The sequence below is a fragment of the Gorilla gorilla genome, chromosome 1, assembly GCF_029281585.2.
Source record: "Gorilla gorilla gorilla isolate KB3781 chromosome 1, NHGRI_mGorGor1-v2.1_pri, whole genome shotgun sequence".
NCBI lineage: Eukaryota > Metazoa > Chordata > Mammalia > Primates > Hominidae > Gorilla > Gorilla gorilla.
Window position 1 is genome coordinate 163,536,913 of NC_073224.2, and position 22,589 is coordinate 163,559,501.

Genomic DNA, 22,589 nt, shown 5'->3' on the forward strand with positions numbered 1-22,589 from the left:
GAATGTAACTATCCTTACTTGTCTTAATTTTGAACTAAACTTGAAGAAGGAGGCATAGGTCAAAAAAAAAAAAATCTAAGGAGAGGAGAAATAATTGTAAGAGAGAAGTAAGTCAACTACAGAGATAGATCCCATGATACATAAATAAATAAACCCTTTAAAGCCTGTATAAAATTTAAAAGTCTGTATATATTTTAATGAAGCTTCCCATTTAAGGCCTACTTTTGCCTTTGAGTTTCACACCCTTTGGGGGTTTAAAAGCCACTACATCTAGAGAACTGTTGAGCATACATGTCTACTGGGATTTTTTTTCTATACAGTATAATTTTTCTGAGCATCTGGCCTTCTGTCAAGTCATCCTCTGGCCCAGAGAACTTTATTTCACTCAGTAGACTGCTTGGAAGTCTTGATTTCCACAACCACTGATGTCCTGCACAGCTTTTTGCTTTAAAATATGATCACTGAACTTGAGATGTTGCTCTTGTTTTAATCCTAAATTGTCTTGTCAAATATATCAGAGTTTCACCCAGTGCATTTGTATATGTGTGTGTGTGTGCACATGAGGGTGTTTTTAAACACATGAAAGGTTTGTACTGATATCTTTATAAATTACAAATGCCCTTCCCTACCTCCCATTATTAAAATAGATCATTCCTTTTTTTTGAATTTTTAATTTCCAGCGCATGTGTATTACAGAGGAGGCCTAATGTAGGTCACTGAATGCCATCATAAATAATGGTAAAAAGGAAGTTCCCTGTTTCATAATGCTTGTTAGCGTGAAAACACAACCCTGAATGCAGTATTATGCTTTTTGACTAAGGAGTCCTATGGATCTGCCCATGACTGCTGCATGAACTTTTTGTTCCTGCCAAATATACCAGCTGGGATGGGGATATTAATTCATTCTAACAGAGGTTTGTCAGCACTGCTCCTGAAAAAGTGCTGAGATACTTATATTTGCAAAGACCATCTTCAAAATGAAAAAAATGGAAAATACTGTTTTTAATACTGTCTTTTGCCTATTATCTCTTGGTCAAAGTTTTCCTGGGGTTAGCAGGTATTTATTCTGAGTTAGGAATAACCTGACATCTTTGTTTGTGGAATCTAGGTATGGCATTTCTTTGGGCAAACTATGCACATTTCTGTACCCCATGGCGACTCTAAGATAAGGCTAGCATAGTTGTTTTATTTTGGTTTTGGTTTTTGCCCTCCACCTTCAAGCTACACTGTGTGTGTTAAGGCAGCTTCCTTGTGTGTTGACAGAGGCACCTACAAGAGGATTCCCAAATTTTCAGGGAAGAAGACTTGAAACCCCTTTCCACTCTAGATATTACTAAAGGTTTGCAAACCTGAGGGATGAGAGCCAATTTCATCTCTACACTTGACCACGCAATGACACAAGAAACTTTCAAAATGGCCAAGCTGAAATAGCAAAACCTGGGCTGCCCTTAAAACCCTTGCTAGCTTATAAAACTGTCACCCCCAAAGATAGTGAGGAATGACACATCACTGATTTCTTTTTCTCTCCTTAAGATTGAGTGGGAATGGATGGAGCAGGCTGGCAAAGATGAGCCAGGTAGAGATCTTGATACTGTATTTACAAATCAGTGTCCCATTTTATGTTTTTAGAAATTGATTTATGTGCATTGTTTCCTAAACAGTCTTTGAAAATGACTCCCTTTCTTTTCATCCTCTTCACCTGAGGCAGGAATATCTTGAAACATTGATTCTATTTGCTGCTAGCTTTCATTAATTTCATCCATCCCTGAAGGTGGAGCCACATTGGCACCAGCTAATTAAGACCTATTTAGGGCAGCTCAGAGTCCTTTAACAGCCCAGAATTAGCTTTGCTTTTTTAATGGGGACTATCGCTTTCTCAATTATTACTTAATTAAATAATGTGCCTATATTTGCAAGCATATTTCTAAAGTGAAATCCAAGCTGCAATTGCCCACCTACCCATAGGAAAGCAGAATATCTCACATTGGCTCTCAACTGCTTCTCTAGAAAAGTTAACATTCCTTTTGCATATGTGTGTGCCAGGAACATGATCACATTCTTCATTGTTAAGTGTGGCACAATGTGCCACTATCAGCCCTACAGCATTTCCATCATATTTCAGTCTTAAGATGTATTAATGCAAATGTGTAAATGTCAGCAGGCTAGTATTATTTATGCATACCAATCATTCAAAGGGGAAAAGGTATTTTGGTCCAGATTGTTTTGAATATAAAACCTTTAATTTCAAATATTTCTGGAAGAAATGAAAGTTTGGTAGAATTCACAATACTTGTTTTCCAGAAGTATATTTGGTAGGTGACAATCTAAAAGTGACCACTAACCAATGAACCTAGAATTTAAAAAAAAAGAAAGAAAGAAAAAAAACTGGGCCCCAGAAGATAAAGACAGAAAGGGAAAGCAACCTACTCTTTCTGCTCTCTTAGCCTTTCCCACAAGGTCACCCTGTCTAATTGGCAAGCCAAATAATTTTAGACAGTAACTAAAAAGAAAGCAAATTAAATTCCATTTGCTTCAAAAAGGTATTCCAATATGTTTGTGAGTTGGCCTAAACTTATTCTAAGACATTTAAATGATACACATATTTCTTCTACTGCTTCATGTTTCCTCAGTGAGGAATTCCTTAAGAAAAAAAAACACAATGCTGGCCGGGCGTGGTGGCTCACGCCTGTAATCCCAGCACTTTGGGAGCCTGAGGAAGATGGCTCACGGGGTCAGGAGTTTGAGACTAGCCTGGTCAATATGGTGAAACCCCATCTCTACTAAAAATACAAAAATAAGCCAGGCATGGTGGTGCGTGCCTGTAGTCCCAGCTACTCAGGAGGCTGAGGCAGAGGAATCACTTGAACCCGGGAGGCGGAGGTTGTAGTGAACAGAGATCATGCCACTGCACTCCAGCCTGGGTGACAGAGTGAGACTCTGTCTCAAAAAAAAAAAAAAAAAAAAAAACCCACAATACTTGGAAAAGTGAAAAGATGCCTATCTTAAACGGAAGGGCTATATTTTTTTTAAAGTATTTTTACAATTTTAAGAAGCAAGCTGAGAAGCAAAGTTTTCTTTGAGGAACTCCATGTAATCATTTTCCTATCATGAATCACTTTAACTACTAGTGACATATTTTTAATTCTATAAATTATACATAATAATGATGACATTGTCTCTCTGTTAAAAACTTGATGATGAAAATAGCTACTTGCTAAAAAGTTCTAATAACTACAGGCAAATCAAACAAAATAGCTTTACAGTTAAAGCAAAATTAAATGGACACCCCTTATTCTCTATTTCCTCATGCCTTCAGTGATGTATACCACTTAATTCACTCCTATTTACTTAGGAGAAGAATGTTCTTTTTTGGAGACTATTACCAACATATACTTTGTGAGCACAGATCCACATAAATGTTTGCCATTCAAATGTTTTCTTTGATGCAAAATATCCTTAAAGTGTTTACCATAATTATATTGCTTGTTGTGCTGTTATTCTTATTCTAAGATTATTTGTGTGTGTGTGTGTGTGTGTGTGTGTGAGTGTTGTGGAATAAAGCAGATGAATAATTACATTGAAATCTCTGAGACCTGTGATTGTCAGCATGGTAAAAAGAAGGAACAGATATAAGATAGAGGATGTAAACTTAAAACCTGATAGCCCTGGATTTGAATTGAAAGTTTTGGTTTGAACTCATAACAATTTTATCTTTAAACAATATACACAGTATATATTGTTTACATACTACCTCTGTCCTCTGTAAAGCCCAAGAAACAAAGACCAATCCAGTAGCAATGAGCAGCAATGGTGCTAATATTATGCTCTCTTAACTACTAAAAGAAACTGACGTTCTTTGGAGAAATGTCTGAATCCAGGTCTGCCTCGGAATATGTACAAAAAAAGCCTGAAACATTCCATAATACCAGGAAACAAAGAAGCTATCAAAGACTACTAAGGGCATGTCAAAAGGACTCAAAGCCAATTTGAAGAGGTTCCCATAGGCCAAAATAGGGCAATCTGAGCATAAGGATATAATTTTAATAAATTAAAATACTTCAAGTATGTTTAAGTCTGTAAGTCAATATGTAAATATTAATAATACTGGACACCTATAGAGAATGCAAGGAAACTAATACATTAAAACTGGTAAATAAAGAGGAGAACAGTATTGGTTTCTATCTCATGGTAACCAAATGAATAAGAGGGTAAATTACTCAATATAATATATCAGCTAATAAAAAGGATATGATGAAATAGCACCATTGTGCAATCCTAATACATTATATAATCTAGCAAATAATCATTAATGGCATCTAACATTAAAAAAAGAGAAAACTAGAGAGTATTTCTTCTGAGAGAAGAACCACCTAAAGGTTTTGGCAAAAAAAAAAAAAAAAAAGACATGAATCCAACCAAGCCTCAATACATAAATACCAGTGTAGCAGAAAAAGAAAGATCATGGGAATGCGATTAACAAATCTAGATTGTGGAAAACTCTGTATGACTAATGCCTAGGTTTCTTCAACAACAGGTAGGGAGGGAGATAGAAGAGAGAAGGAGAGACAGGGAAGTTTCTATATAGGTTAGGAGAAATATAAGACACATATCAATCAATTGCTATGTATGAACCTTATGCTAATCCTAATTAAAACAAACTATGAAAAATATATCAATGAGACAATTGGGAAATTTGCAAACTAAATATATAATGATATTAAGGCAGAATTGTTGATTTTTATGTAGGGCAATGGTATTATACTGATTTTAAGACTTTTTATCTTTTAGAGATATACACCAAAATATTTATAAATAAAATTATATGATATCTGAGATTTGTTTCAACATAATCTTTGGTGAGAGAGAAAGTGTGTAGGGGTATAGATGAAACCATACTGGTCATGAATTAATAATTATTCAAGCTAAGTGATGGTTATACAGAGGCTCATTACACCACTAGTGTCTCTATAAGTTTGATATTTTCCTTCATGAAAAGTTGAAAAATATATTCTAGTTTGAAATTTGACAATGAATATCAGATTGTCGTGGGAAATTCTTAGACAATAAAAGTCTTTAACATAGATGGGGTTAGGATATAGATTGGGAACAGCAGCTTCTGAGGTCATTTTGATCAACAATTTGTTATCCAACCAGGCTCTACTTAAATCACCCATTCTGTCCATTTCTAAAACACTAGCATAGTTGTCTTCTCTTGTCTGGTTGGAGTACTAAGTAAAGCAACCAGACAGAAATAGACTCAGTGAAAAAGATAAGAATGCACCATAAACTGAAACCATATTTCTGTTTCTTTAACTCTCATTTTGGTAACTCTACCAATCGAATGATACCCTGCAAATTAACTTTATCAAGTGAGTATAATTACCTAGTAATTTTCCTACGATACAGCTTTCTTCATCATGGCCAGTAAGAAAATGATCTCCCAAAGCTATTCTCTCCCAATTCTTTTACAATTTACACATATGTGATGGTGTTGTCTCCCTCAAAGCTCACGGCAAAAGTCGATGTGAAATAAACACATAAAAACACGAACCAACAGCATGCTAAGCTCTTCTCTGATACCCCCCCGCAAATGACTCTAGGGCTTATAGGTATGTCTGGGTGATACCCTGAGGGCTAACTCTAACTAATGAAAAACCAAATACATTTCATTAATTGCATTGCTCTGGGCTAAGGAGAGACCAGAAATTTCCAAAGCCCTTTGTGAATAGGCTTCATATTTATATAGAATAATGACCATTTTTCTTTGAAACACCATACCTATCCCTTTCATCTCTACTGCCTGTCATTTTGGACAGTTTATGCTACATTGATTCAAATCTCACCCTTGGGATTCTTCTTGCTAACTCATACAGTCCGAGGAACTAGTATTTCATGGCTATTTCTGTCTTGTATTTCATATGAAGCTGTGTATTTTTGGTGCTCAGAAGTAGAAAACGTTTAACTCAGATCAACCCACATTACCAAAGGAGAGTTGATCCACCTAAGGTTTTTAAATAATCATCAGCATTCAAATTACATCCAGAGATATCAGAAACTGCACCTCCCTGAGCACATAGCTCAATATAGTTAAAAGCTTAGATTTGATAATATTGAATAGTGAAATATATACATTTTGAAGAAATTGAAATGCTAATATTGGAACTATAGCAGATGCTCAATTTATCCATGATATTGCACAAATAAGCAAAATTCACAGATAATTTAAAACTTTAGCTATTGGTTTCAATATCCTCCCTTAACAGTTCTTTATTAGTGCTAGATATAAGAACTAAGATTGTCTGATTTGTAATTCCTGTTTTCTCTGTTTTAATAGTTATCTTTCTAAAAAGAAAGAAAACATGGCACACAATTCAGTTACAGGAGAGATGAGGGAGCTGGAAATGGAGCAAACAGAGGAAATAGGAGAAGGAAGGGGAGGGGAAAGAAAGAGGAAAGCAGGCTTCAAGGGAAAAAAGTGCGAAGTGTAGTTTACAGAATGCTACAGAAAAAACATGGATGTAATAAAAAATGCAAATTGGTTTTTGGATAATTGAATGAATAGTATTTATACCTCATTTCTTTAAAATAATTCAACTGCTAATGATTTTAAGTGACATATAATTTCAATATGGTATTCTGCTAAACAAGTTAGATATCAAGTTATGATGTTCAGGATCACAGTGCCTATTTGCATGCAAGAAGCTACACAATCTTATTGGAGAATCAATAGCCTGTTCTGTTTGTGGTCTCAGGTAAAATTTTGGCAAAATTCCCAGAGGAGTTTAGATTAATGCATAATCCTAAAATTCCTTACCATTACTAGGTTTTGAAACAGAAATGTTTAGGCTTCCTCTTTCAGCTGAAATCCAACTCAATCAATAGCAAATGGAACAAAATAAGAAAAGATCAAAAGATACCTTGGGGAAGTATCCAGTGTTTCTTGGGGACTCAAACCAATCAGAATGGAAAGAACAGGAGGTAGTATAGGTGCAATAAATGAGTCCTCAGGCTGGCTTATCAAGTAATCATAATAGTCAAAACATATAACAATCAGCTTAAATAAATAACTGTTCATTTTATATCCCGCAAAAGGAATTGGCAAAGATTTAGCATAAAAGATAATAAAAGACAATAAAGCTGCTTCAGAGAGGGCTCACCTGTCTTTCCCAGTTTCCTTCTTAAAAACTCCATCACAGTAACTCATGCGCTTCTCTGTGGTCACGTATATTTGGGCATTCGGATAGATATCAACTGTCTTTTTCAACATGTTGTAAACGATGCCATTGCCATCTTTCCTCATATTGCGGAAAGGGCCCCAAATAACATAAATAGTAGTATTCGCTTCCTTGAAAAAATAATCAGGGTTTTTTAGCAAAAGAGGAACGCTGGTATGGGACACAACTCGAATCATGGTCATGCGGCCGACATCTTCTTCATAACCCTTGGTGGGGGCATTGTTCATTCTCCAAATGCAGGAGGATCGATCTATCTCATTTCCCACCTTCTGGCCAACCATCTGACCTGAGTTTGACACTATGGCACAAAGGTTGCAGTCCAGTTGCAAAGGCTGAAAAATAGAGAAAGAAGGCATGTAAATTAGTAAATTCCACTTAGTCAAACAAGTTCCTATGGGAAAACAAAAGTTCAGATATTGTATAATTACCAAATATGGAAATATCTCTGAAGTACCTACAAATACCAAACCTACAGTCTCTGCCACAGATGATCAAGTTAACAGCATGCTTCCATTAAAAAAGAAAAAGTATACCGTCAAAAAATAATTTTAATTTCTATAATCCCCATGCCCTGGTTTAAAATTATAGGCAAAAAATAGTTATTTGTTTTCCACTCTAAATGATAAATATTTTTATTCAGAACTGTAATTTCAGGTGAAATAAGAAAATATGAAAAGATTTGATCTTTGTAGTAAGGTTGGTGGCTATAAAGGAAATGCAAAATAAACATATCCAGGGATCAATTACATATTTTACCTGTATGCATGAATGGTTATGAGCAATTGATAAAAATATGAAGAGTTCAGCAAGCAATGAGGTTATAAAACAGATTTTCGGAACCAGTAACTACTTAAGGTAAGTCCCAGGCTAGCAGAAATATTACAGAGACCCTTCAGAGACTCCCTCAAGTCATCATATTAATTGGCGTCTGTGTTTATGTTTATCCTAGATGGATAAGGAAAGGCCTCCTTTTAGATGGGAAGGTATATACACAGACAGTCTCTATAGTTAGTCTAAGTCCCTTTCTCCCTTTTTATTTAACCACGGAGATAATAGAGACTCGTGGAAGTTAAGCATCAGCTTTCAGGACTTGGAGATGATAAAGCTGCAGTGTTAGATTCAAATCTAGATCGTCTAACTCTAAGCCCACTGCCCTTTCTGTTATTCCTTGCTTTCAGTTCTCCTAAAACAACCAAATAGATTGCTTTTGCTGCTTCTCTCCCACATAGTCACCCTTTCTTTTAAAACAGTAATAAAGAAGCAATGTGCTTTTTTGATATACATCTTTCTCATCTCCCTTCTATGAGATTCCACATTTTGCATCTGACATTCGATCTTGAATTTTTATTGTGCCTGTTGGTGAGTAGCCTCTCTCGACTGGGTACTATCCTTGTTTTATGTATTGTGTTGGACTTTATTGTTTAATTATGTCTGTCCACTAGACAGTAAACTATGTCAGAACAATGCCTATCTTCTTCATTGTAACTCCATTCCCCCGTTAGTCCCTGGAATACATTAAAGGCTCAATTGGTTAAGTTAGGAAGTGAAAGCAATTGAATTAAAATAACTACCTGAGAGGTAAGATACTGCATAAAAATCAACCGGTTAGTCATCATACAACTGTAACAGATCATTGTTCCTATCAATGGTAGGCACTCACAGCAGTCATAGAGCACCTGCGATATGTCAGGCACAGTTCCAGGGGTTAGAATTCAGCAGTGAAAACTATAAACAAAAATTCCTGTTCTCATAGAGCTTATATTCAAGTTGGGTGCAGGAGAAAGGCAATAAATAAACTATCATCCCATATAATATGTTAAATTTTGCTAAGTACTAAATCGAGAAAATTAAAGCAGGAAAGGAGGTTAAGAGGTATGTGTGTGCACGTGTGTGTGTGAGTGTGAGAGAGAGAGAGAGTTGGTGGAGTAATCAGAAAAAGACCTTGCTGAGAAAATAATATTTGAGGAAAGACTTGAATGAAGTGAAAGAGTTGGCCATGAGCATATTTAGGAAAAAAGCTTTCCTGCAGAGCAAATGCAAAAACCAATGCAAATACCCTGAGGCAGGAAAGGAATAATAGGAAGAGCAATGTAGCCTGGCAGAGCCAGTGGGGAGAGCCAAGTAGGTACTGAGGCCAGACAGATAGCAGGGGAGAAATCACTTGGGGTCTTTCACTTTGCATGAGATGAAGCGCCATTGAAGGGCTCCGGACAGAGGAATGACTGAGCTGAGTTACATTTTAACAGCTTTGGCAACTGTGTGGAAAGTTGATAAAAAAAAGAGGCCAGGGTGGAAGCAGGAGATTAGGCTGCTGCTACAATCCCAGCAAGAGAGGATAGTGATGAGGACCATGTTGAGTAGCAAAGGAGATGGAGAGAAGCTGCTTATGTTCTAGAAATATTCTGAAGGTACAGACTATTGAATTGAAACTACTCAAACTGCTTTAAAATCCTTTTCCCCGTAATTAGTAAAGTAATATGGGAAACTCAAAAACTAAAAAGAATGGACAAAATGATTTAAAAAAACTCTCCATATTCTCATCACTCAATAACACTACACCTATTTCTGTCATATTTTTTCCTTTCTATAGATATTATTTTAGACACGTTGAGAAATGCCATTTATATTATTTGGCCACCTTGGTTTCTTACTTAATGAGAAACCATTAATCAGAAATCATCAGCCTTTCCCATGTCAGCCCTTAGAGATAGTTTTATGCCTGCTCAAGATTCCATTATAGGGATATACCATATGTACCGATTTGCCTACTGCTGGGCATTTAGCTATTATCTGTTTTTTTTCTACTATAAAAAAGTGCTTTGATAAACATGCTTGTTCTTCCTTCTGCATTTTGGATGCTAACAGTTATTACATTAACTTAAATTAGTTTCTTTGATTTCATTTTTATTTGTACTCCTATAAAATGTGCCAGACCGACAAAGGCATGTGTTTATTTGAAATGTCAAAGATAAAACTTTTGAAAAAAACTTGACTAGCAGAATGTGCAAAGGCCCATTTATGAGTTGTCTTAAAACTCTGTTATTAAAGCGACTGTTCATCACCCCTGCCACAGTAAGGTTTCTCAACTAATGTGAGTAGCAGGTGGTCCAGGCACCACATGGGAATAGATCCATACAAGGTGAATGAGTGTATTAGGACACTTGGAAAAGAGAGTTTTATAGGTTAGTTAGTGCCATAGTGAAGACTTCACCAGTGACCAAAATGGAGGCACAAGGAAGTGCCCTTTGGGGTCACGCATGGATTTAAGACCCTTCCTCATCCTCTTAGGAGCCTACCTTCTTTTACACAATAGAGAAGAACATAATATTCTTCTAGCCAGACGACTTGCAGCAGAGCCTGACATCCATTACTCTTAGCTGAGTCCTCCAGTTCACTTACAGTCATGCAAATCAATGCCTGATTTAAATTGTGTGTGTCATATGGCATACTCCAACTTATCACCAAGATGCATATGGTGCGGGGGGTTACATTCCATTTGCTATTCCAAGAAGTTGCCTCGTTGTGTAATAAAAGCATGGTTGGGGTATAGCCTCCACAAATTTAAACAATCAAAAAGAAGAAAAATAAAAAGTCTTGGATATGTTCGAATCTATAAAATGCAGCAAATTACATTGGATTTCCTAGTCATTATAATGAATTAGCCAGTTTTGCTGTAACAAGGCTTAATATAGAATTAAGTGAGACCAGCACACTAGTCTCACTTGACAATTGTAACCTCTGAAAGTGATCAATTAAGACATCACAAACTGTTTCATGACAACATATTGGGATGCCACAGCTGTGCAGATTATGAGGTCAGCAGCTAACTAACAACTTGAGGGCAAACATTGGGAACAACAGCCTCTTGTTTATGTGACAAATATGTCATTGGGTAGAGTATTATGAATGCAACGGCTTTGAGGGTAGATGGTGATCTATAAAATTGCCACTTTGTTTTTTTGTTTAACTATTCACTTGGCCCTACTGTCACCATGGCCGTCATCTTAAGAGACGTTTGTACTTCTTGGTCTATACTTCTGGGTAATAGTTTTGCCTAGCCATCTGCCTTCCTGCATAAGGTACCAGGATACATGGATGAACATGATAATTGCTCTATTTTACCACTTACTTGCAGGAACCATTTTTAAAGTATGACAAGAGTGTGGGGGCCAGACAAATGGTACATTCCTAATCATAATCAGGAGCTTCAGGTAGCACAAAAAGCTTGCTTGCAAAGCCCAAGGGACTCATTTATACATCTGAAGGCACCTTCAAACTACAGTATGCCATGACAAAAAGAAAGAAATACCTAGGCACAAATGGACAATTTGACCCAAAATCTGCTCTTATCTAGTTATCTCAGTTTTTCTTATTAGCTTTATTACTACGTCTTTTGATCTCAACTTTCTTTGTTAAAGTGTACTGCTATTTCTTGAACTCATTTATATTATTTGATTTGGGGGCTTTGCTTGAAAATTTATTCCATATGTCTTCACTCACTCAGTTCTGCTTCAGTAAGCAGTTACTCTTTCTTTCTAGACTGAGGCCCTGGATTTTCCAAGAACTTTGTTAAGATTTATCTAGTTCCACTTTATCAAGCCACATCTAAATTTTGAATTCTCCCTTTATAGTTGAATTGTCTCCATTTTTTGCTTTTTTTTTCATTAAAAACAAACTTGTCTCCTTCATCTTGTCTCTTGTGCACTCAAAACATCTTTGAAAACATCTTGTACATTCAAAATATTTTCACTGGGCTTCAGCTGTGTCTATAAACCGAGAGCACCACAAATATTCAGCCAACCCTGTCTGGGTCCCTATGTCCTTGTTAAAGAAAGCCACAAATGTCAAACACTTCCTTTCATTTAAGGTCTAAAATATTGATTTTCTTTTATGGTAACAACACTGTATTTGTTTTGGCTATTTTTTTTCCTCTGCAAAAGTATACTAAATCTATACCAGCACATCTGGTTTCAAAACAATCAGCTTGGGAGGAGTTAAGAATTTGGTGACATCTATTGAATAACCACATAATTTTTATTTAGCACCTATTCTGTGCAAGGCACTGTGAAGAGTAAAATAATTTTAAAATTCTAATCAGTGTGAACTTAATCTCAGTACACAGCGCTAAGCTGTGTGGGAGAGTTTCATGATCAACTAGAGTCAATTCGTATGCTGTTTTAGAAGCCTAAGGAATGGCTTTGTAAAACAAGTCATTTCTCTGCTAAAATGAAGCTCGACATTTTGCCACCTTACAGGAAAAAATGACTTGATTATTGGCTGGGGCACAGGTAGAAGGTGAGAGAGAGAGGAAGGGAAGAAACAGCACCGGAGAGACCTATAAGTATAGTGTAGTAGAATTTTTGATATACACATGATTGAATGCCTATTACAGGTCAGTCATCTTTCTCAGTACTTTATTACATTATTCCACATAATTTTCATGGCAGATTTTTCAAGTTACCTTAATTTATTTTCCATTACTGAGTTGAGGAAGTTGAGATAAACATGATGTCCAAAGGATACTAGTTATTTTTCAGGTTAAAAAGAAGAGCATATGTTAACTTTCAGGAAATGCACTCACAGCAGCATTAGGAAATGTGGAATATCAAAGAAATAATTATTACTGATTTTCACTATTCTTAATATACATATATGCAGACACCCCAAATCTTGCTCACTATTATATTTAAATTATTTTAATTAAATCATAGATTAATGCTTTAAACATGCTTGTAATCAATAACTTCACCACTATTCCTTTTTGGCAATAGTGCTAGCATGACATAAAAAATTATTGAAAATGTTTTTGTTGATATTTTCAGCTTGAAATATGGCTGAAATTTCAGTCTAAGATAAACTAATCATGACCAATTTTATTAGCTTTTAAATGGTCCTTCACATCTGCTTACTCATTTTGCTTCTCAAACTGTTTCTTTCACAACAGCAGTGAAAGATTCTCAAGCAATAAATAATTACTGTCCATGTCGGGCAAAAAAGACCATGGCAGATGATACTATTTTCTAAACTGGTCTCCAGGACTAAAGGGAATAATACCTCCCCACTGCCCAAAAGCCTCCTTCAGAAATTCACTTTAGAAACTCACAGTGGCCATTTGCAAGTCCTTGGGAATCAATGTTCATTGAAGACTGTCAAGAGGTCTCTAACTCATGAATGGCTCTTCTCTTCTATGAGGATCCAGGACAATGGCTGACTGGGGTACTATGTTCACACGATGGGTCTTTTTATACCATGCCTGTTTTTATTTTTATTTTATTATAAGCGTGAGTATTTGAGAGGAATACAAATGAATTCTGTTTTTAAAAATACTGAAGAATGTAAGTACAGAGGAATTGATTCCCTGTGAAGGTCCTATGTTCTCTGATACTGTAGGGTGGGGGGAAAATGTAGATATTCTTAACTCTTTCTAAAAGTCTCTAGCATTTTTATAATTACTCAGCCTTATTTCCTTGTTTGTAAACAATATATTTTATTGACATAGATTCCAGAAATCAATTTACCATGATATGCTTAACCAATTCTTTCCTGGTTAAGAGAGAAAGTGAGTGAGAGAGAGAGGGAGAGAGAGAAATGGCCAAAACTGACAGGTTATTCACCCTGACTGGAAAGTTTCACCTCTCGTTGACTCAGGGTCACTTTTCTCTTTAAATTGGTACACATACAGTAAAAGAACCCTTCTGTTCCTCCATTCAAAATTCACACCACACACACACACACAAATACACACACACACACACACACATCTGTTACCTTCACTTAGCTGATGTGATTGCTCACTCTCCTAGGCCAGTTTCATCCTTACCAACCACCCTGGGAAAACCATCCCTTTCTCTTCTTTGGGTATGAACCTGACAAATTGCCCTATCCTTTCTGAGTGATATATTGGGACAACTGCCAAGCACTTCACATTTTAATCAGTAAGAATAATGTAATATTTAACCTTTACTTTTTTCTCTCTGAATAAGCTTACAGACAATAGAATAGATAATTAAAATTTGTGAAATAAAACTTGCAAAACAGTGGTTTCCACAGTAAAAAGGAACAGCCATGTATGAAAGGTCACCTGTCAACTAGTTCTAGTTATTAAATCTCTGCATTTATCACTAAGGTGGCTCTATGGAAAATGAAGGTCAAGACATTAAATTATGAAACAGTCAGGATTAGAAAAGGTCACCCAAAATTCAAGTAAAATTTAACCAAACCTGCTAATTCTATACCCTCAAAGCAAGTAGAAACAGCCAGATTTGAAACACAACATTGGATAGCTCTAATCTATCTTTCTACTTTAGCCCCATCCGGAAAATGAATTTCTATTTTATATCTTGAAGTTTAAAATAAAATTTGCTTATCTCACGTAAAAACAAGAACTTCAATGAGTATTTCTAAATGAAAATCATTTCAATTGAACCAGCATAAATTATTAAAAACATTGTTTTACACTACTCTAATGGTTCCTTTCATTTCAACCATAAGGATGCCATTTTAAAAATTGGAGATGGGACACTCCTGGCACCTTAAATACTTTACAGAACAATTAGCAACTCACCACTCACTAATTTACTACTTTAATGTTGAAACAAAAAAGATATTTGCTTTTCATTATCCAATTTGAATGAATTTGAACAAAGCAGGTTGAACAAAGCTCCAGAGACGCACTCTTCAGTTTGCTGTCATTTATTCCCCTGCTCTTCCTGAATGTCTTTAGAGTTCTAGTTTTAGAGGCTTCAACATGTATAATGACGCCATTGGGGAATAGATTTTGCCTTTATTCTCCTTGATGTTCTTTTTGAGGTCTTTTAAGTGAAAGGTACAAAAGAGGCATTAACAATCTGGCATTGTTTTTATTGCTTGACAAAAAAATGTATTTTAATTTTTCCCGTGTTTCAGGAATGATTAAGCAAGCTGTTTTCATCTACACTGAGTCACTTTCAGCAGACCTTTAACTGTGAGCAAAGAATTGTGAAGACTGTTCTACAGAGAAATCAACACAGTTCAGCCAAGCTAACCTGTAAATGTACTTCCTTGCCCCTCCACAAACCAGCATCTTCCAGTGAATGCAGCTTTCTAAAGCAATGTGTATAAATCTCACAGCACATAAAAAGACAGATTTGATAACTGATGGTTTAGCTCTGACTCTATGTGGATTTGGGATGTGGCATTTACCTTGGTTCCTACCTGGTGACATTAAATCTAAGCATAAACCTTAATATGGGGGTGCATAAAAATGTTAATGTCAAGAAATAATTCTACAACAGGCAACATAAAGCTATGTTTCTCGGTTGCCATATATAATATGCTCCCTTTATTTGGAAGTTCCTCTAGGGAATGGATCTGCATAAACATGTACATGTGCCAGAGGAACGCAACATGTTTTCTCCAGACTGGGAGGCAAAAAACACGTTTTCTCAAACCAAGAAAGAGTTTTCTCATATGGATGTGAATTATGGTAAGAATTCGTATTCTATTATTACTATTAGGTCACAGTAAAACTTGGATAATTTTATGGCCAACTTACCTCTTGATTATTTTTTTCTCCTTTCAGGAGGATGATCTCAGGACGTGCTGCTAAAATGCCACACAGGAATGTCACAAAAAGAAGGTAAGAAAACTGATTCTTGCGATATGGTATTAGCGTACTTGCATGTCACTCAACTAGGAATATAGTTTTCAACTGGCTATACATTACAATGACCAGGAGAACTTTTAAAAATGGCAATGGCGGGAGTCCACCCCTGACCAAATAAGACAGACAATTTTTGAGGATGGCACCTGCACATAATTTTTTTTAAGTCCCACATGTGATTCCAATAGATGCCTAGGTTTGAGAAACATTCTCCTAGAAGAATTAAAAACAATAAGAGAGGAGACCATAATGTTTGATCAAAGGGATGAAAACAAAACAATAAATTTGAATCCTTAGGGAAGATGCTGGGGTAGGAAATCCTTCTAGTTATCCTTCAAATACTTACAGATTGACAAGAAGCACTTACACATGAAGTCAGCCCTAGAAGTCAGACATTTTGAAGAGCAAATGGAGAGTGTACTGGAGGTCTGCATGTAGTGCCAAGCATGAGAACTTCTATTTCCTACAGAGTTATTTTTAATTATACAGCATTAGAGGTTTTATCAATTCTCTGGCTAGAATTTTCTTTGGAGGTAAGGAAAATCATACTACCTAATAAATTTTCTTAATTTTCATGTGGGATTCCTGCCAGCATATAAAGCTAGTGGTAAATGGAACAGTCATTGCCATTCACTCAATACAGATTTTTTTTTTTCATTTTGTTTTGCTTTCTGGGCTGAAGGACACTTTAAGGGCTTATAGTTTGAGAGGAGGAGGTTGGTAAAGATGGAATGATTGACAATACAAGAGAAGGACCACTGATGGAGTGAGAATACATGGAAGATAAGACTCAATAATTTAACAGTATAGTTAGATTGGTACCCTTTGGAAAGGCAGAAATACCTCTTTCTTGGAAACAGGAAGAATGAATCAAGAATGAGAGAAGAAACAGGTTACTTTATAAGAAAGGACTTCAACTAGATTCACTCTAGGTTCTCTTATATTTCTAAAAGGAAGCAAGTGTTAATTGATGAGATAGATATAGGGTACTTCGAGTTACAGTTAACAGACTTTAAAATAGGATGAACTTTTGAGAAAGAATATTTTGAGTAAGAGAGTTGAGAATAAAAATGATTGCAAATGATGCTTCAGCTAGAATTTACAAACTATAGATATGTGATGAAGCTACTGTAAGGTATGTATTCTGCCTAAATAATATTCTGGAACACAGAGGCAAGAATGAAGAAAGCAGCTAGTCAGGAGATCATGGTGCGTAGTGTACTGAAAGCTGAAAGTTGGAAGTTGAGAAATAGTCATGGGCACTAGCAACTGGATTCCACACTGAAAGTGGAAGGAAATGGTGGCAAAATTAGTAAATGGAAAAGATAGGGAAGCATGACTGTCTTAGTGGGGTTATGTACATTCCTTGGAGGCAAGGAGAGATATATTTACATTGTATATTCTAAGACTAGGCTTATTTTAGGAATAAGGAGAAGAATGTGGCTTGCATAAACTTTGAGTTAAAGGTCTGTGATTGCAAATGGGATAGGCTCCAGGAAAGCTGTACTATAAGTATGCCTTCTAGTTTCAAAATGAAACCCAAAGTACAGAAGATATTCAACTTCATTATTGTCAAAAAGTACCATCATGAGAACTTTGACTTCAACAATGTTAACTTTCAAAAGTCAGATTGCCCTTCTATGGAAAATAACTTAGCTGCAAAAAATATATATAAATTCATCTCTAAACCATCGAAGACTTAACAAGATGGTAAGAAATCACCAGCCTAGAGAAGACTAGAGCTCACTAACACTAAAATCTGCTTTTGCCCCAGGGGCATTAGTAATTCTGGAAGGAACAGGTGAGCTCTGTTTCTGGAAGCATGTTGGGCCTAGAAGAATAGAAATCAGAATCCAGAGCCCAAGGGTAAACAAACATTCACTTTGAACTAGGATTCCTAGGGTTATTGTAAGATTAAGTCTGAACTGAAAATAAACCAGTCTTATAAAATCTGTCAACCTATTTTATGTCAATTTGTTGTGTCTGATAATCTCAGTTTTGAAAATTTTATTGTGTGTTCCTGAACTTCTATTGACTTTAGACACCTAGAACAACCAAAGAAAAATCTCCTCTGGAGGAAGATAATATCATCCCAGGTCTCAAATCACTGTTACAAATAAAGTTTTAAGCACAATGCCCCATACACAATTAAAAACTTCAGATATAAAAAGAAACAAACCACCACTAAAGAAAACCAACAAAAATACTCACATAAAAGTTCCACATACGGAATTACAGGATATAGACTAAAACAATGTTTACAATGTTCAATGAGATAGGAGTCTAGTGAAAAATTTTGCAGGGAAATGAAAACTATAAAAACTGATGGAGCAGATATGTAAAATAGTTACTTAGAAGTTCGATAATTAATAAATATAATACATGAAATAAAGAACTCAAGAAATGAATTTAACAGCAAATTAGATAAAGCTAAAGAAAGAATTAATGAAAGAGAAGATAGAAGCAAGTACTCAGAATGAAACATGAGATTTAAAAAAATAAGGTAAGAGACTCAGAATACAATGAGAAGGACTATTATACATTTATTTGAAATCTCAGAGGGAGAGAAGAGATAAAATGGATAAAGGCAAGTCAGTGAAAATTTTGCAGAATTTATGAGAATTCAGTGATTCAAAAGGCTCAATTACTCTCAAGTAAAATAAATCCACATGTAAACATTATAGTAAAGCTTCATCATACAAAAACAAAGAGGAAATTTTATAATGAAAATTATAAAATAGCATACAACTTGAGAGGAGGTATAAAATTAGAAGTGTTTTAAGTATCTTCCATTCTTCTTTTTTTTTCTTTTTTGAGACAGAGTTTCACTCTTGTCACCCAGGCTGGAGTGCAGTGGTGCGATCTCGGCTCACTGCAGCCTCTGCCTCCCAGGTTCAAGCAGTTCTCCTGCCTCAGCCTCCCGAGTAGCTGAGTAGCTGGAATTGTAGGTGCCCACCACCAAGCCCAGCTAATTTTTGTATTTGTGCTTGAGACGAGGTTTCACCATGTTGGCCAGGCTGGTCTCAAACTCCTGACCTCAGGTGATCTGCCTGCCTCAGCCTCCCAAAGTGCTGGGATTTCAGGAGTGAGCCACCGTGCCCAGCGTAACATTACACTTTCTAAGAGGACAGAAGTTTTCAAACTTTTGGTCCCCAATCTCACTTATATTCTAAAAAATTATTGTTATTTTCCTGAAGAGACAGGCCCATTTCATTCATTTTTGAGAAAATGTCTTCCAAATGCCAAAATCTAAATATTCATAGTTTGTCTGTTGGCTGTTATATTTCAAGTAAAAATGGTGTTCAGAAACTTACAGCTCTTTGCAATTCTTCACAACAAAAAAAGTTGGGGAGAAAAATAAATTAATGTAATTTGCAATGTTAACAGTAAAATCAAATGATCGTCTCAAAAGTAAAATCATTTGATTGTCTCAACAGATGCAGCAAAAGGATTTGAGGAAATTCAATGTTGACTAATAATTTAAAACTGTTATTTAAGGAAAACAACAAGGAACTTCCTTAGTCTGATAAAATGTTCTTACTAAACAAAAATTCTATAGCAGACATTGTACTTAATACTTAATGTTAAATTTTTGGAAGCTATCCCTTCAAAATGAGGAATAAAACAATAATTTCCACTATCACCACTGCTATTTAATATTATACTGAGGTCATGAAAAAATAAAAAAAGTTTGAAGATTGAAGAAGAAACAAAAATATAATTATCTACAGATTATATCATGGTATTAAAAATTCATATATAATTTGTTATAGTTTTTATTAGAGTTAGGATTGCTAGATACAAATCAGAATACAAATATGTTATATTTCAATATAGCTAAAAATTTAAGAAAAGATGCCATTCATTACTGCCTCAAAATATTAAATACCTAGGAATAAGTCTAATAAATGATGTGCAAGACCTCTGTGGAGAAAATAACACCATTTTATTGAGAAATATTAAAAAGGATCTACATATTTGGAGAGACATAACATATACATGGAATAGAAAATTCAATGGTGTAAAGAGGTAAATTATCCTCAAATGAATCTATAGGTTCAAGATAATCTCAATCAAAATCCCCAAATACCACAAGATTTCTTCCATGGAACTCTACAAACTGATCCTAGCATTTTTATGGGGATGCAAAGGGCCAAGAAAGCTAATGCCCTTGATGAAGAGGAACAAGATGGTGTGGACACAAGGGCAGACACATAGACCCATGCAACATAATAAAGACCCCAAGTATTTGTGATGAAAGTGCCAAACAGAGTATTGGGCAGAGGAAATTAGACATTTTTAAAAACACTGAATAACCTCATGGAAAAAAGTAAATCTAGACCCTTACTTATACACAAATTTCAGTTCTAGGTGAATTGAAAACCTGATCAGAAATACAATAGAGTAATGCTTTAAGATGAAAGTGCAGGAGAAAATTTTCATACCATCAGGTAGGAAACATTTTTATTAAACAAAATAGAAAAGCACTCACAGTAGAAGAAAAGATTGATAAAATGAATTATACTATCCTTCAAAAGACATTAAAAGTGAAAGGCAGGCTATGGAGAGGGAGAACACAATCATAGGAAGGGTTAATATACAAAATACATAACAAATTCCTATATAGAGAAAATAAAATCAGCCAAAACAATAAAAAATTGGCATAAGATGCAATTATTGATTAAAGAGGAAATCCAATGGCAAATACACACAAGAAAAGGTCCTTATCATTCATAATCCAGAAAATGCCAATTTTAAAAACGAGATGTTACTGCATATATACCAGGTTACCTGAAATTAAGAGTTATTTTGTTAATTAAAAGTTAAAGTGTTTAAAAAAAATGCACTGCAACTGGAAGTCTCAGGCAACAAACGGGAGTGTAAACTTTTCATTAACACTTTTGAAAATTGTAGCATTCTACTGTATACCTGAATGTATATATGCTCTATGACCCAGAAATTCTACTTCCTGCTATATGTGCTATAAAAATGTATTCTTTTTGTGTACCAATTTTCATGTACACAAACATTTAGAGCAGCATTGTTTAAACTCCCTCAAATTGCAAACCACACAAATTTTTATGATACTTGTGTAAGGGCTACTATCCAGCATTGAAAACAAATAAACAACATCAGTAAATATAAAAAACATTATATTCAGCAAAAGCCAGATAGAGTAAAGCGTATAGTAAAAGATTTGATTTATATAACACTCTAAGTAAGCTAAAAGTAGGATATTTTCTTAAAACGGTAAAGAACATCATTTTGAAACCAAAACCCCCAAACATCACAATTAACAGTACCCTACCAGAACAATACCAGAACGATAACACTGTTGTATCATTTTATAAGATATTAGTAAATGTTCTTCAAAAACAGTGTTCTATGACAAATATATTGGGAAAAGTCACATACTTTCTCCATCTCTAGGAGATTGTCAATGCATATTAAATAGTAAAGGTTATGAAAGCCCATTCACTAAAGAGATTTGTCTCATTTTGGTTAATTCAGAGTTCAACAAAATTATTTAGAAGACTTTTTTTTGTAGGAAATCAATTAACATCTCGTGGAATAATGGTTTGGAACATAATCTAGAAGCTCTTAACTGGACATATTCTTACTAGGACTGGAACCAAAATAAGAATGTCCACTAATATTTATTTTACACTGTTCTGGAAGCTCTACTCCATGTAATCACAGAAACCCAGAGGCAGAGTGAAGGGAAGTATTAATACTGAAATAGAGAAGAAAAAAATCATTATTTACAGATGATACAGTAGTTCTCCTTGCAAACACAGCAACCAGAGAAAAACTATTAGAACTAATAGGAGAATTAAAAATGGTAACCAGCTACAACATGGATACAGAAAATCACCAACAGTACATCAGCAAAAACAAAACAAAACAAAACAAAACAATACTAAAAACAGACCACAGTAGAAGAAATCTAACATGCAATAGCAACAAAAATGCAAATACATGGGAAAAAACTGAGTAAGAGATATGCAAATGCTCTAAGAAAAATGAACACCTTGGCCGGGCATGGTGGCTCACACCTGTAATCCCAGCACTTTGGGAGGCCGAGGTGGGCAGATCACCTGAGGTTAGGAATTTGAGATCAGCCTGGCCAAAATGGTGAAACCCCATCTCTGCTAAAAAAAAAAATACAACAATTAGCTGGGCCTGGTGGTGCGCGCCTGTAATCCCAGTTACTCGGGAGGCTGAGGCAGGAGAACAACTTGAACCAAGGAGGCAGAGGTTGCAGTGGGCTGAGATCGCCATTGCACTCCAGCCTGGGCAACAAGTGCGAAACTCCATCTCAGAAAAAAAAAAAAAAAAGCATCTTATAGAAGAATGAGCTGCAAAAAGCCTGTCAGTCTGGATATTTAACTACAAGTGGTTTTTCAGGAAAAAATTTAATTTCTACACCGAGACTAGCTGCTTGCTGAAGTTTATTTCAGGTCTAAGATCTTGTGATCTTTAGTATTGGAAGAGCTAAACCCTTTGAGTTACAGCAATCAGATATTAAGATTTAAATATAATATTTATATTTGCTTTGGAGTCATTCATTCCTTTACTGCTATGGTAATTATAGTTTGAAATCCCTTTCTCGTTTGAATAATTATTTTTAAACTACTTTAAATCTTCTTCTAGATATTATGGGCTATTGACCCAGTAAATGAGATTACTGAGCCCACAGTATTTTTACTGCT

General features: G+C 35.4%; 1 protein-coding gene across 2 annotated transcripts in view; it reads right to left on the reverse strand.

Moving 5' to 3' along the window:
- The window catches only part of ST6GALNAC3 (ST6 N-acetylgalactosaminide alpha-2,6-sialyltransferase 3), a 557,467-nt gene that overhangs the window by 211,627 nt on the left and 323,251 nt on the right, over positions 1–22,589 (reverse strand). For both annotated transcript variants that reach the window (XM_004026000.5, XM_055367849.2), the window contains exon 3: positions 7,158–7,567. In XM_004026000.5, the coding sequence (XP_004026049.2) occupies positions 7,158–7,567 (410 nt within the window). The remainder of the gene's footprint in view (positions 1–7,157; positions 7,568–22,589) is intronic.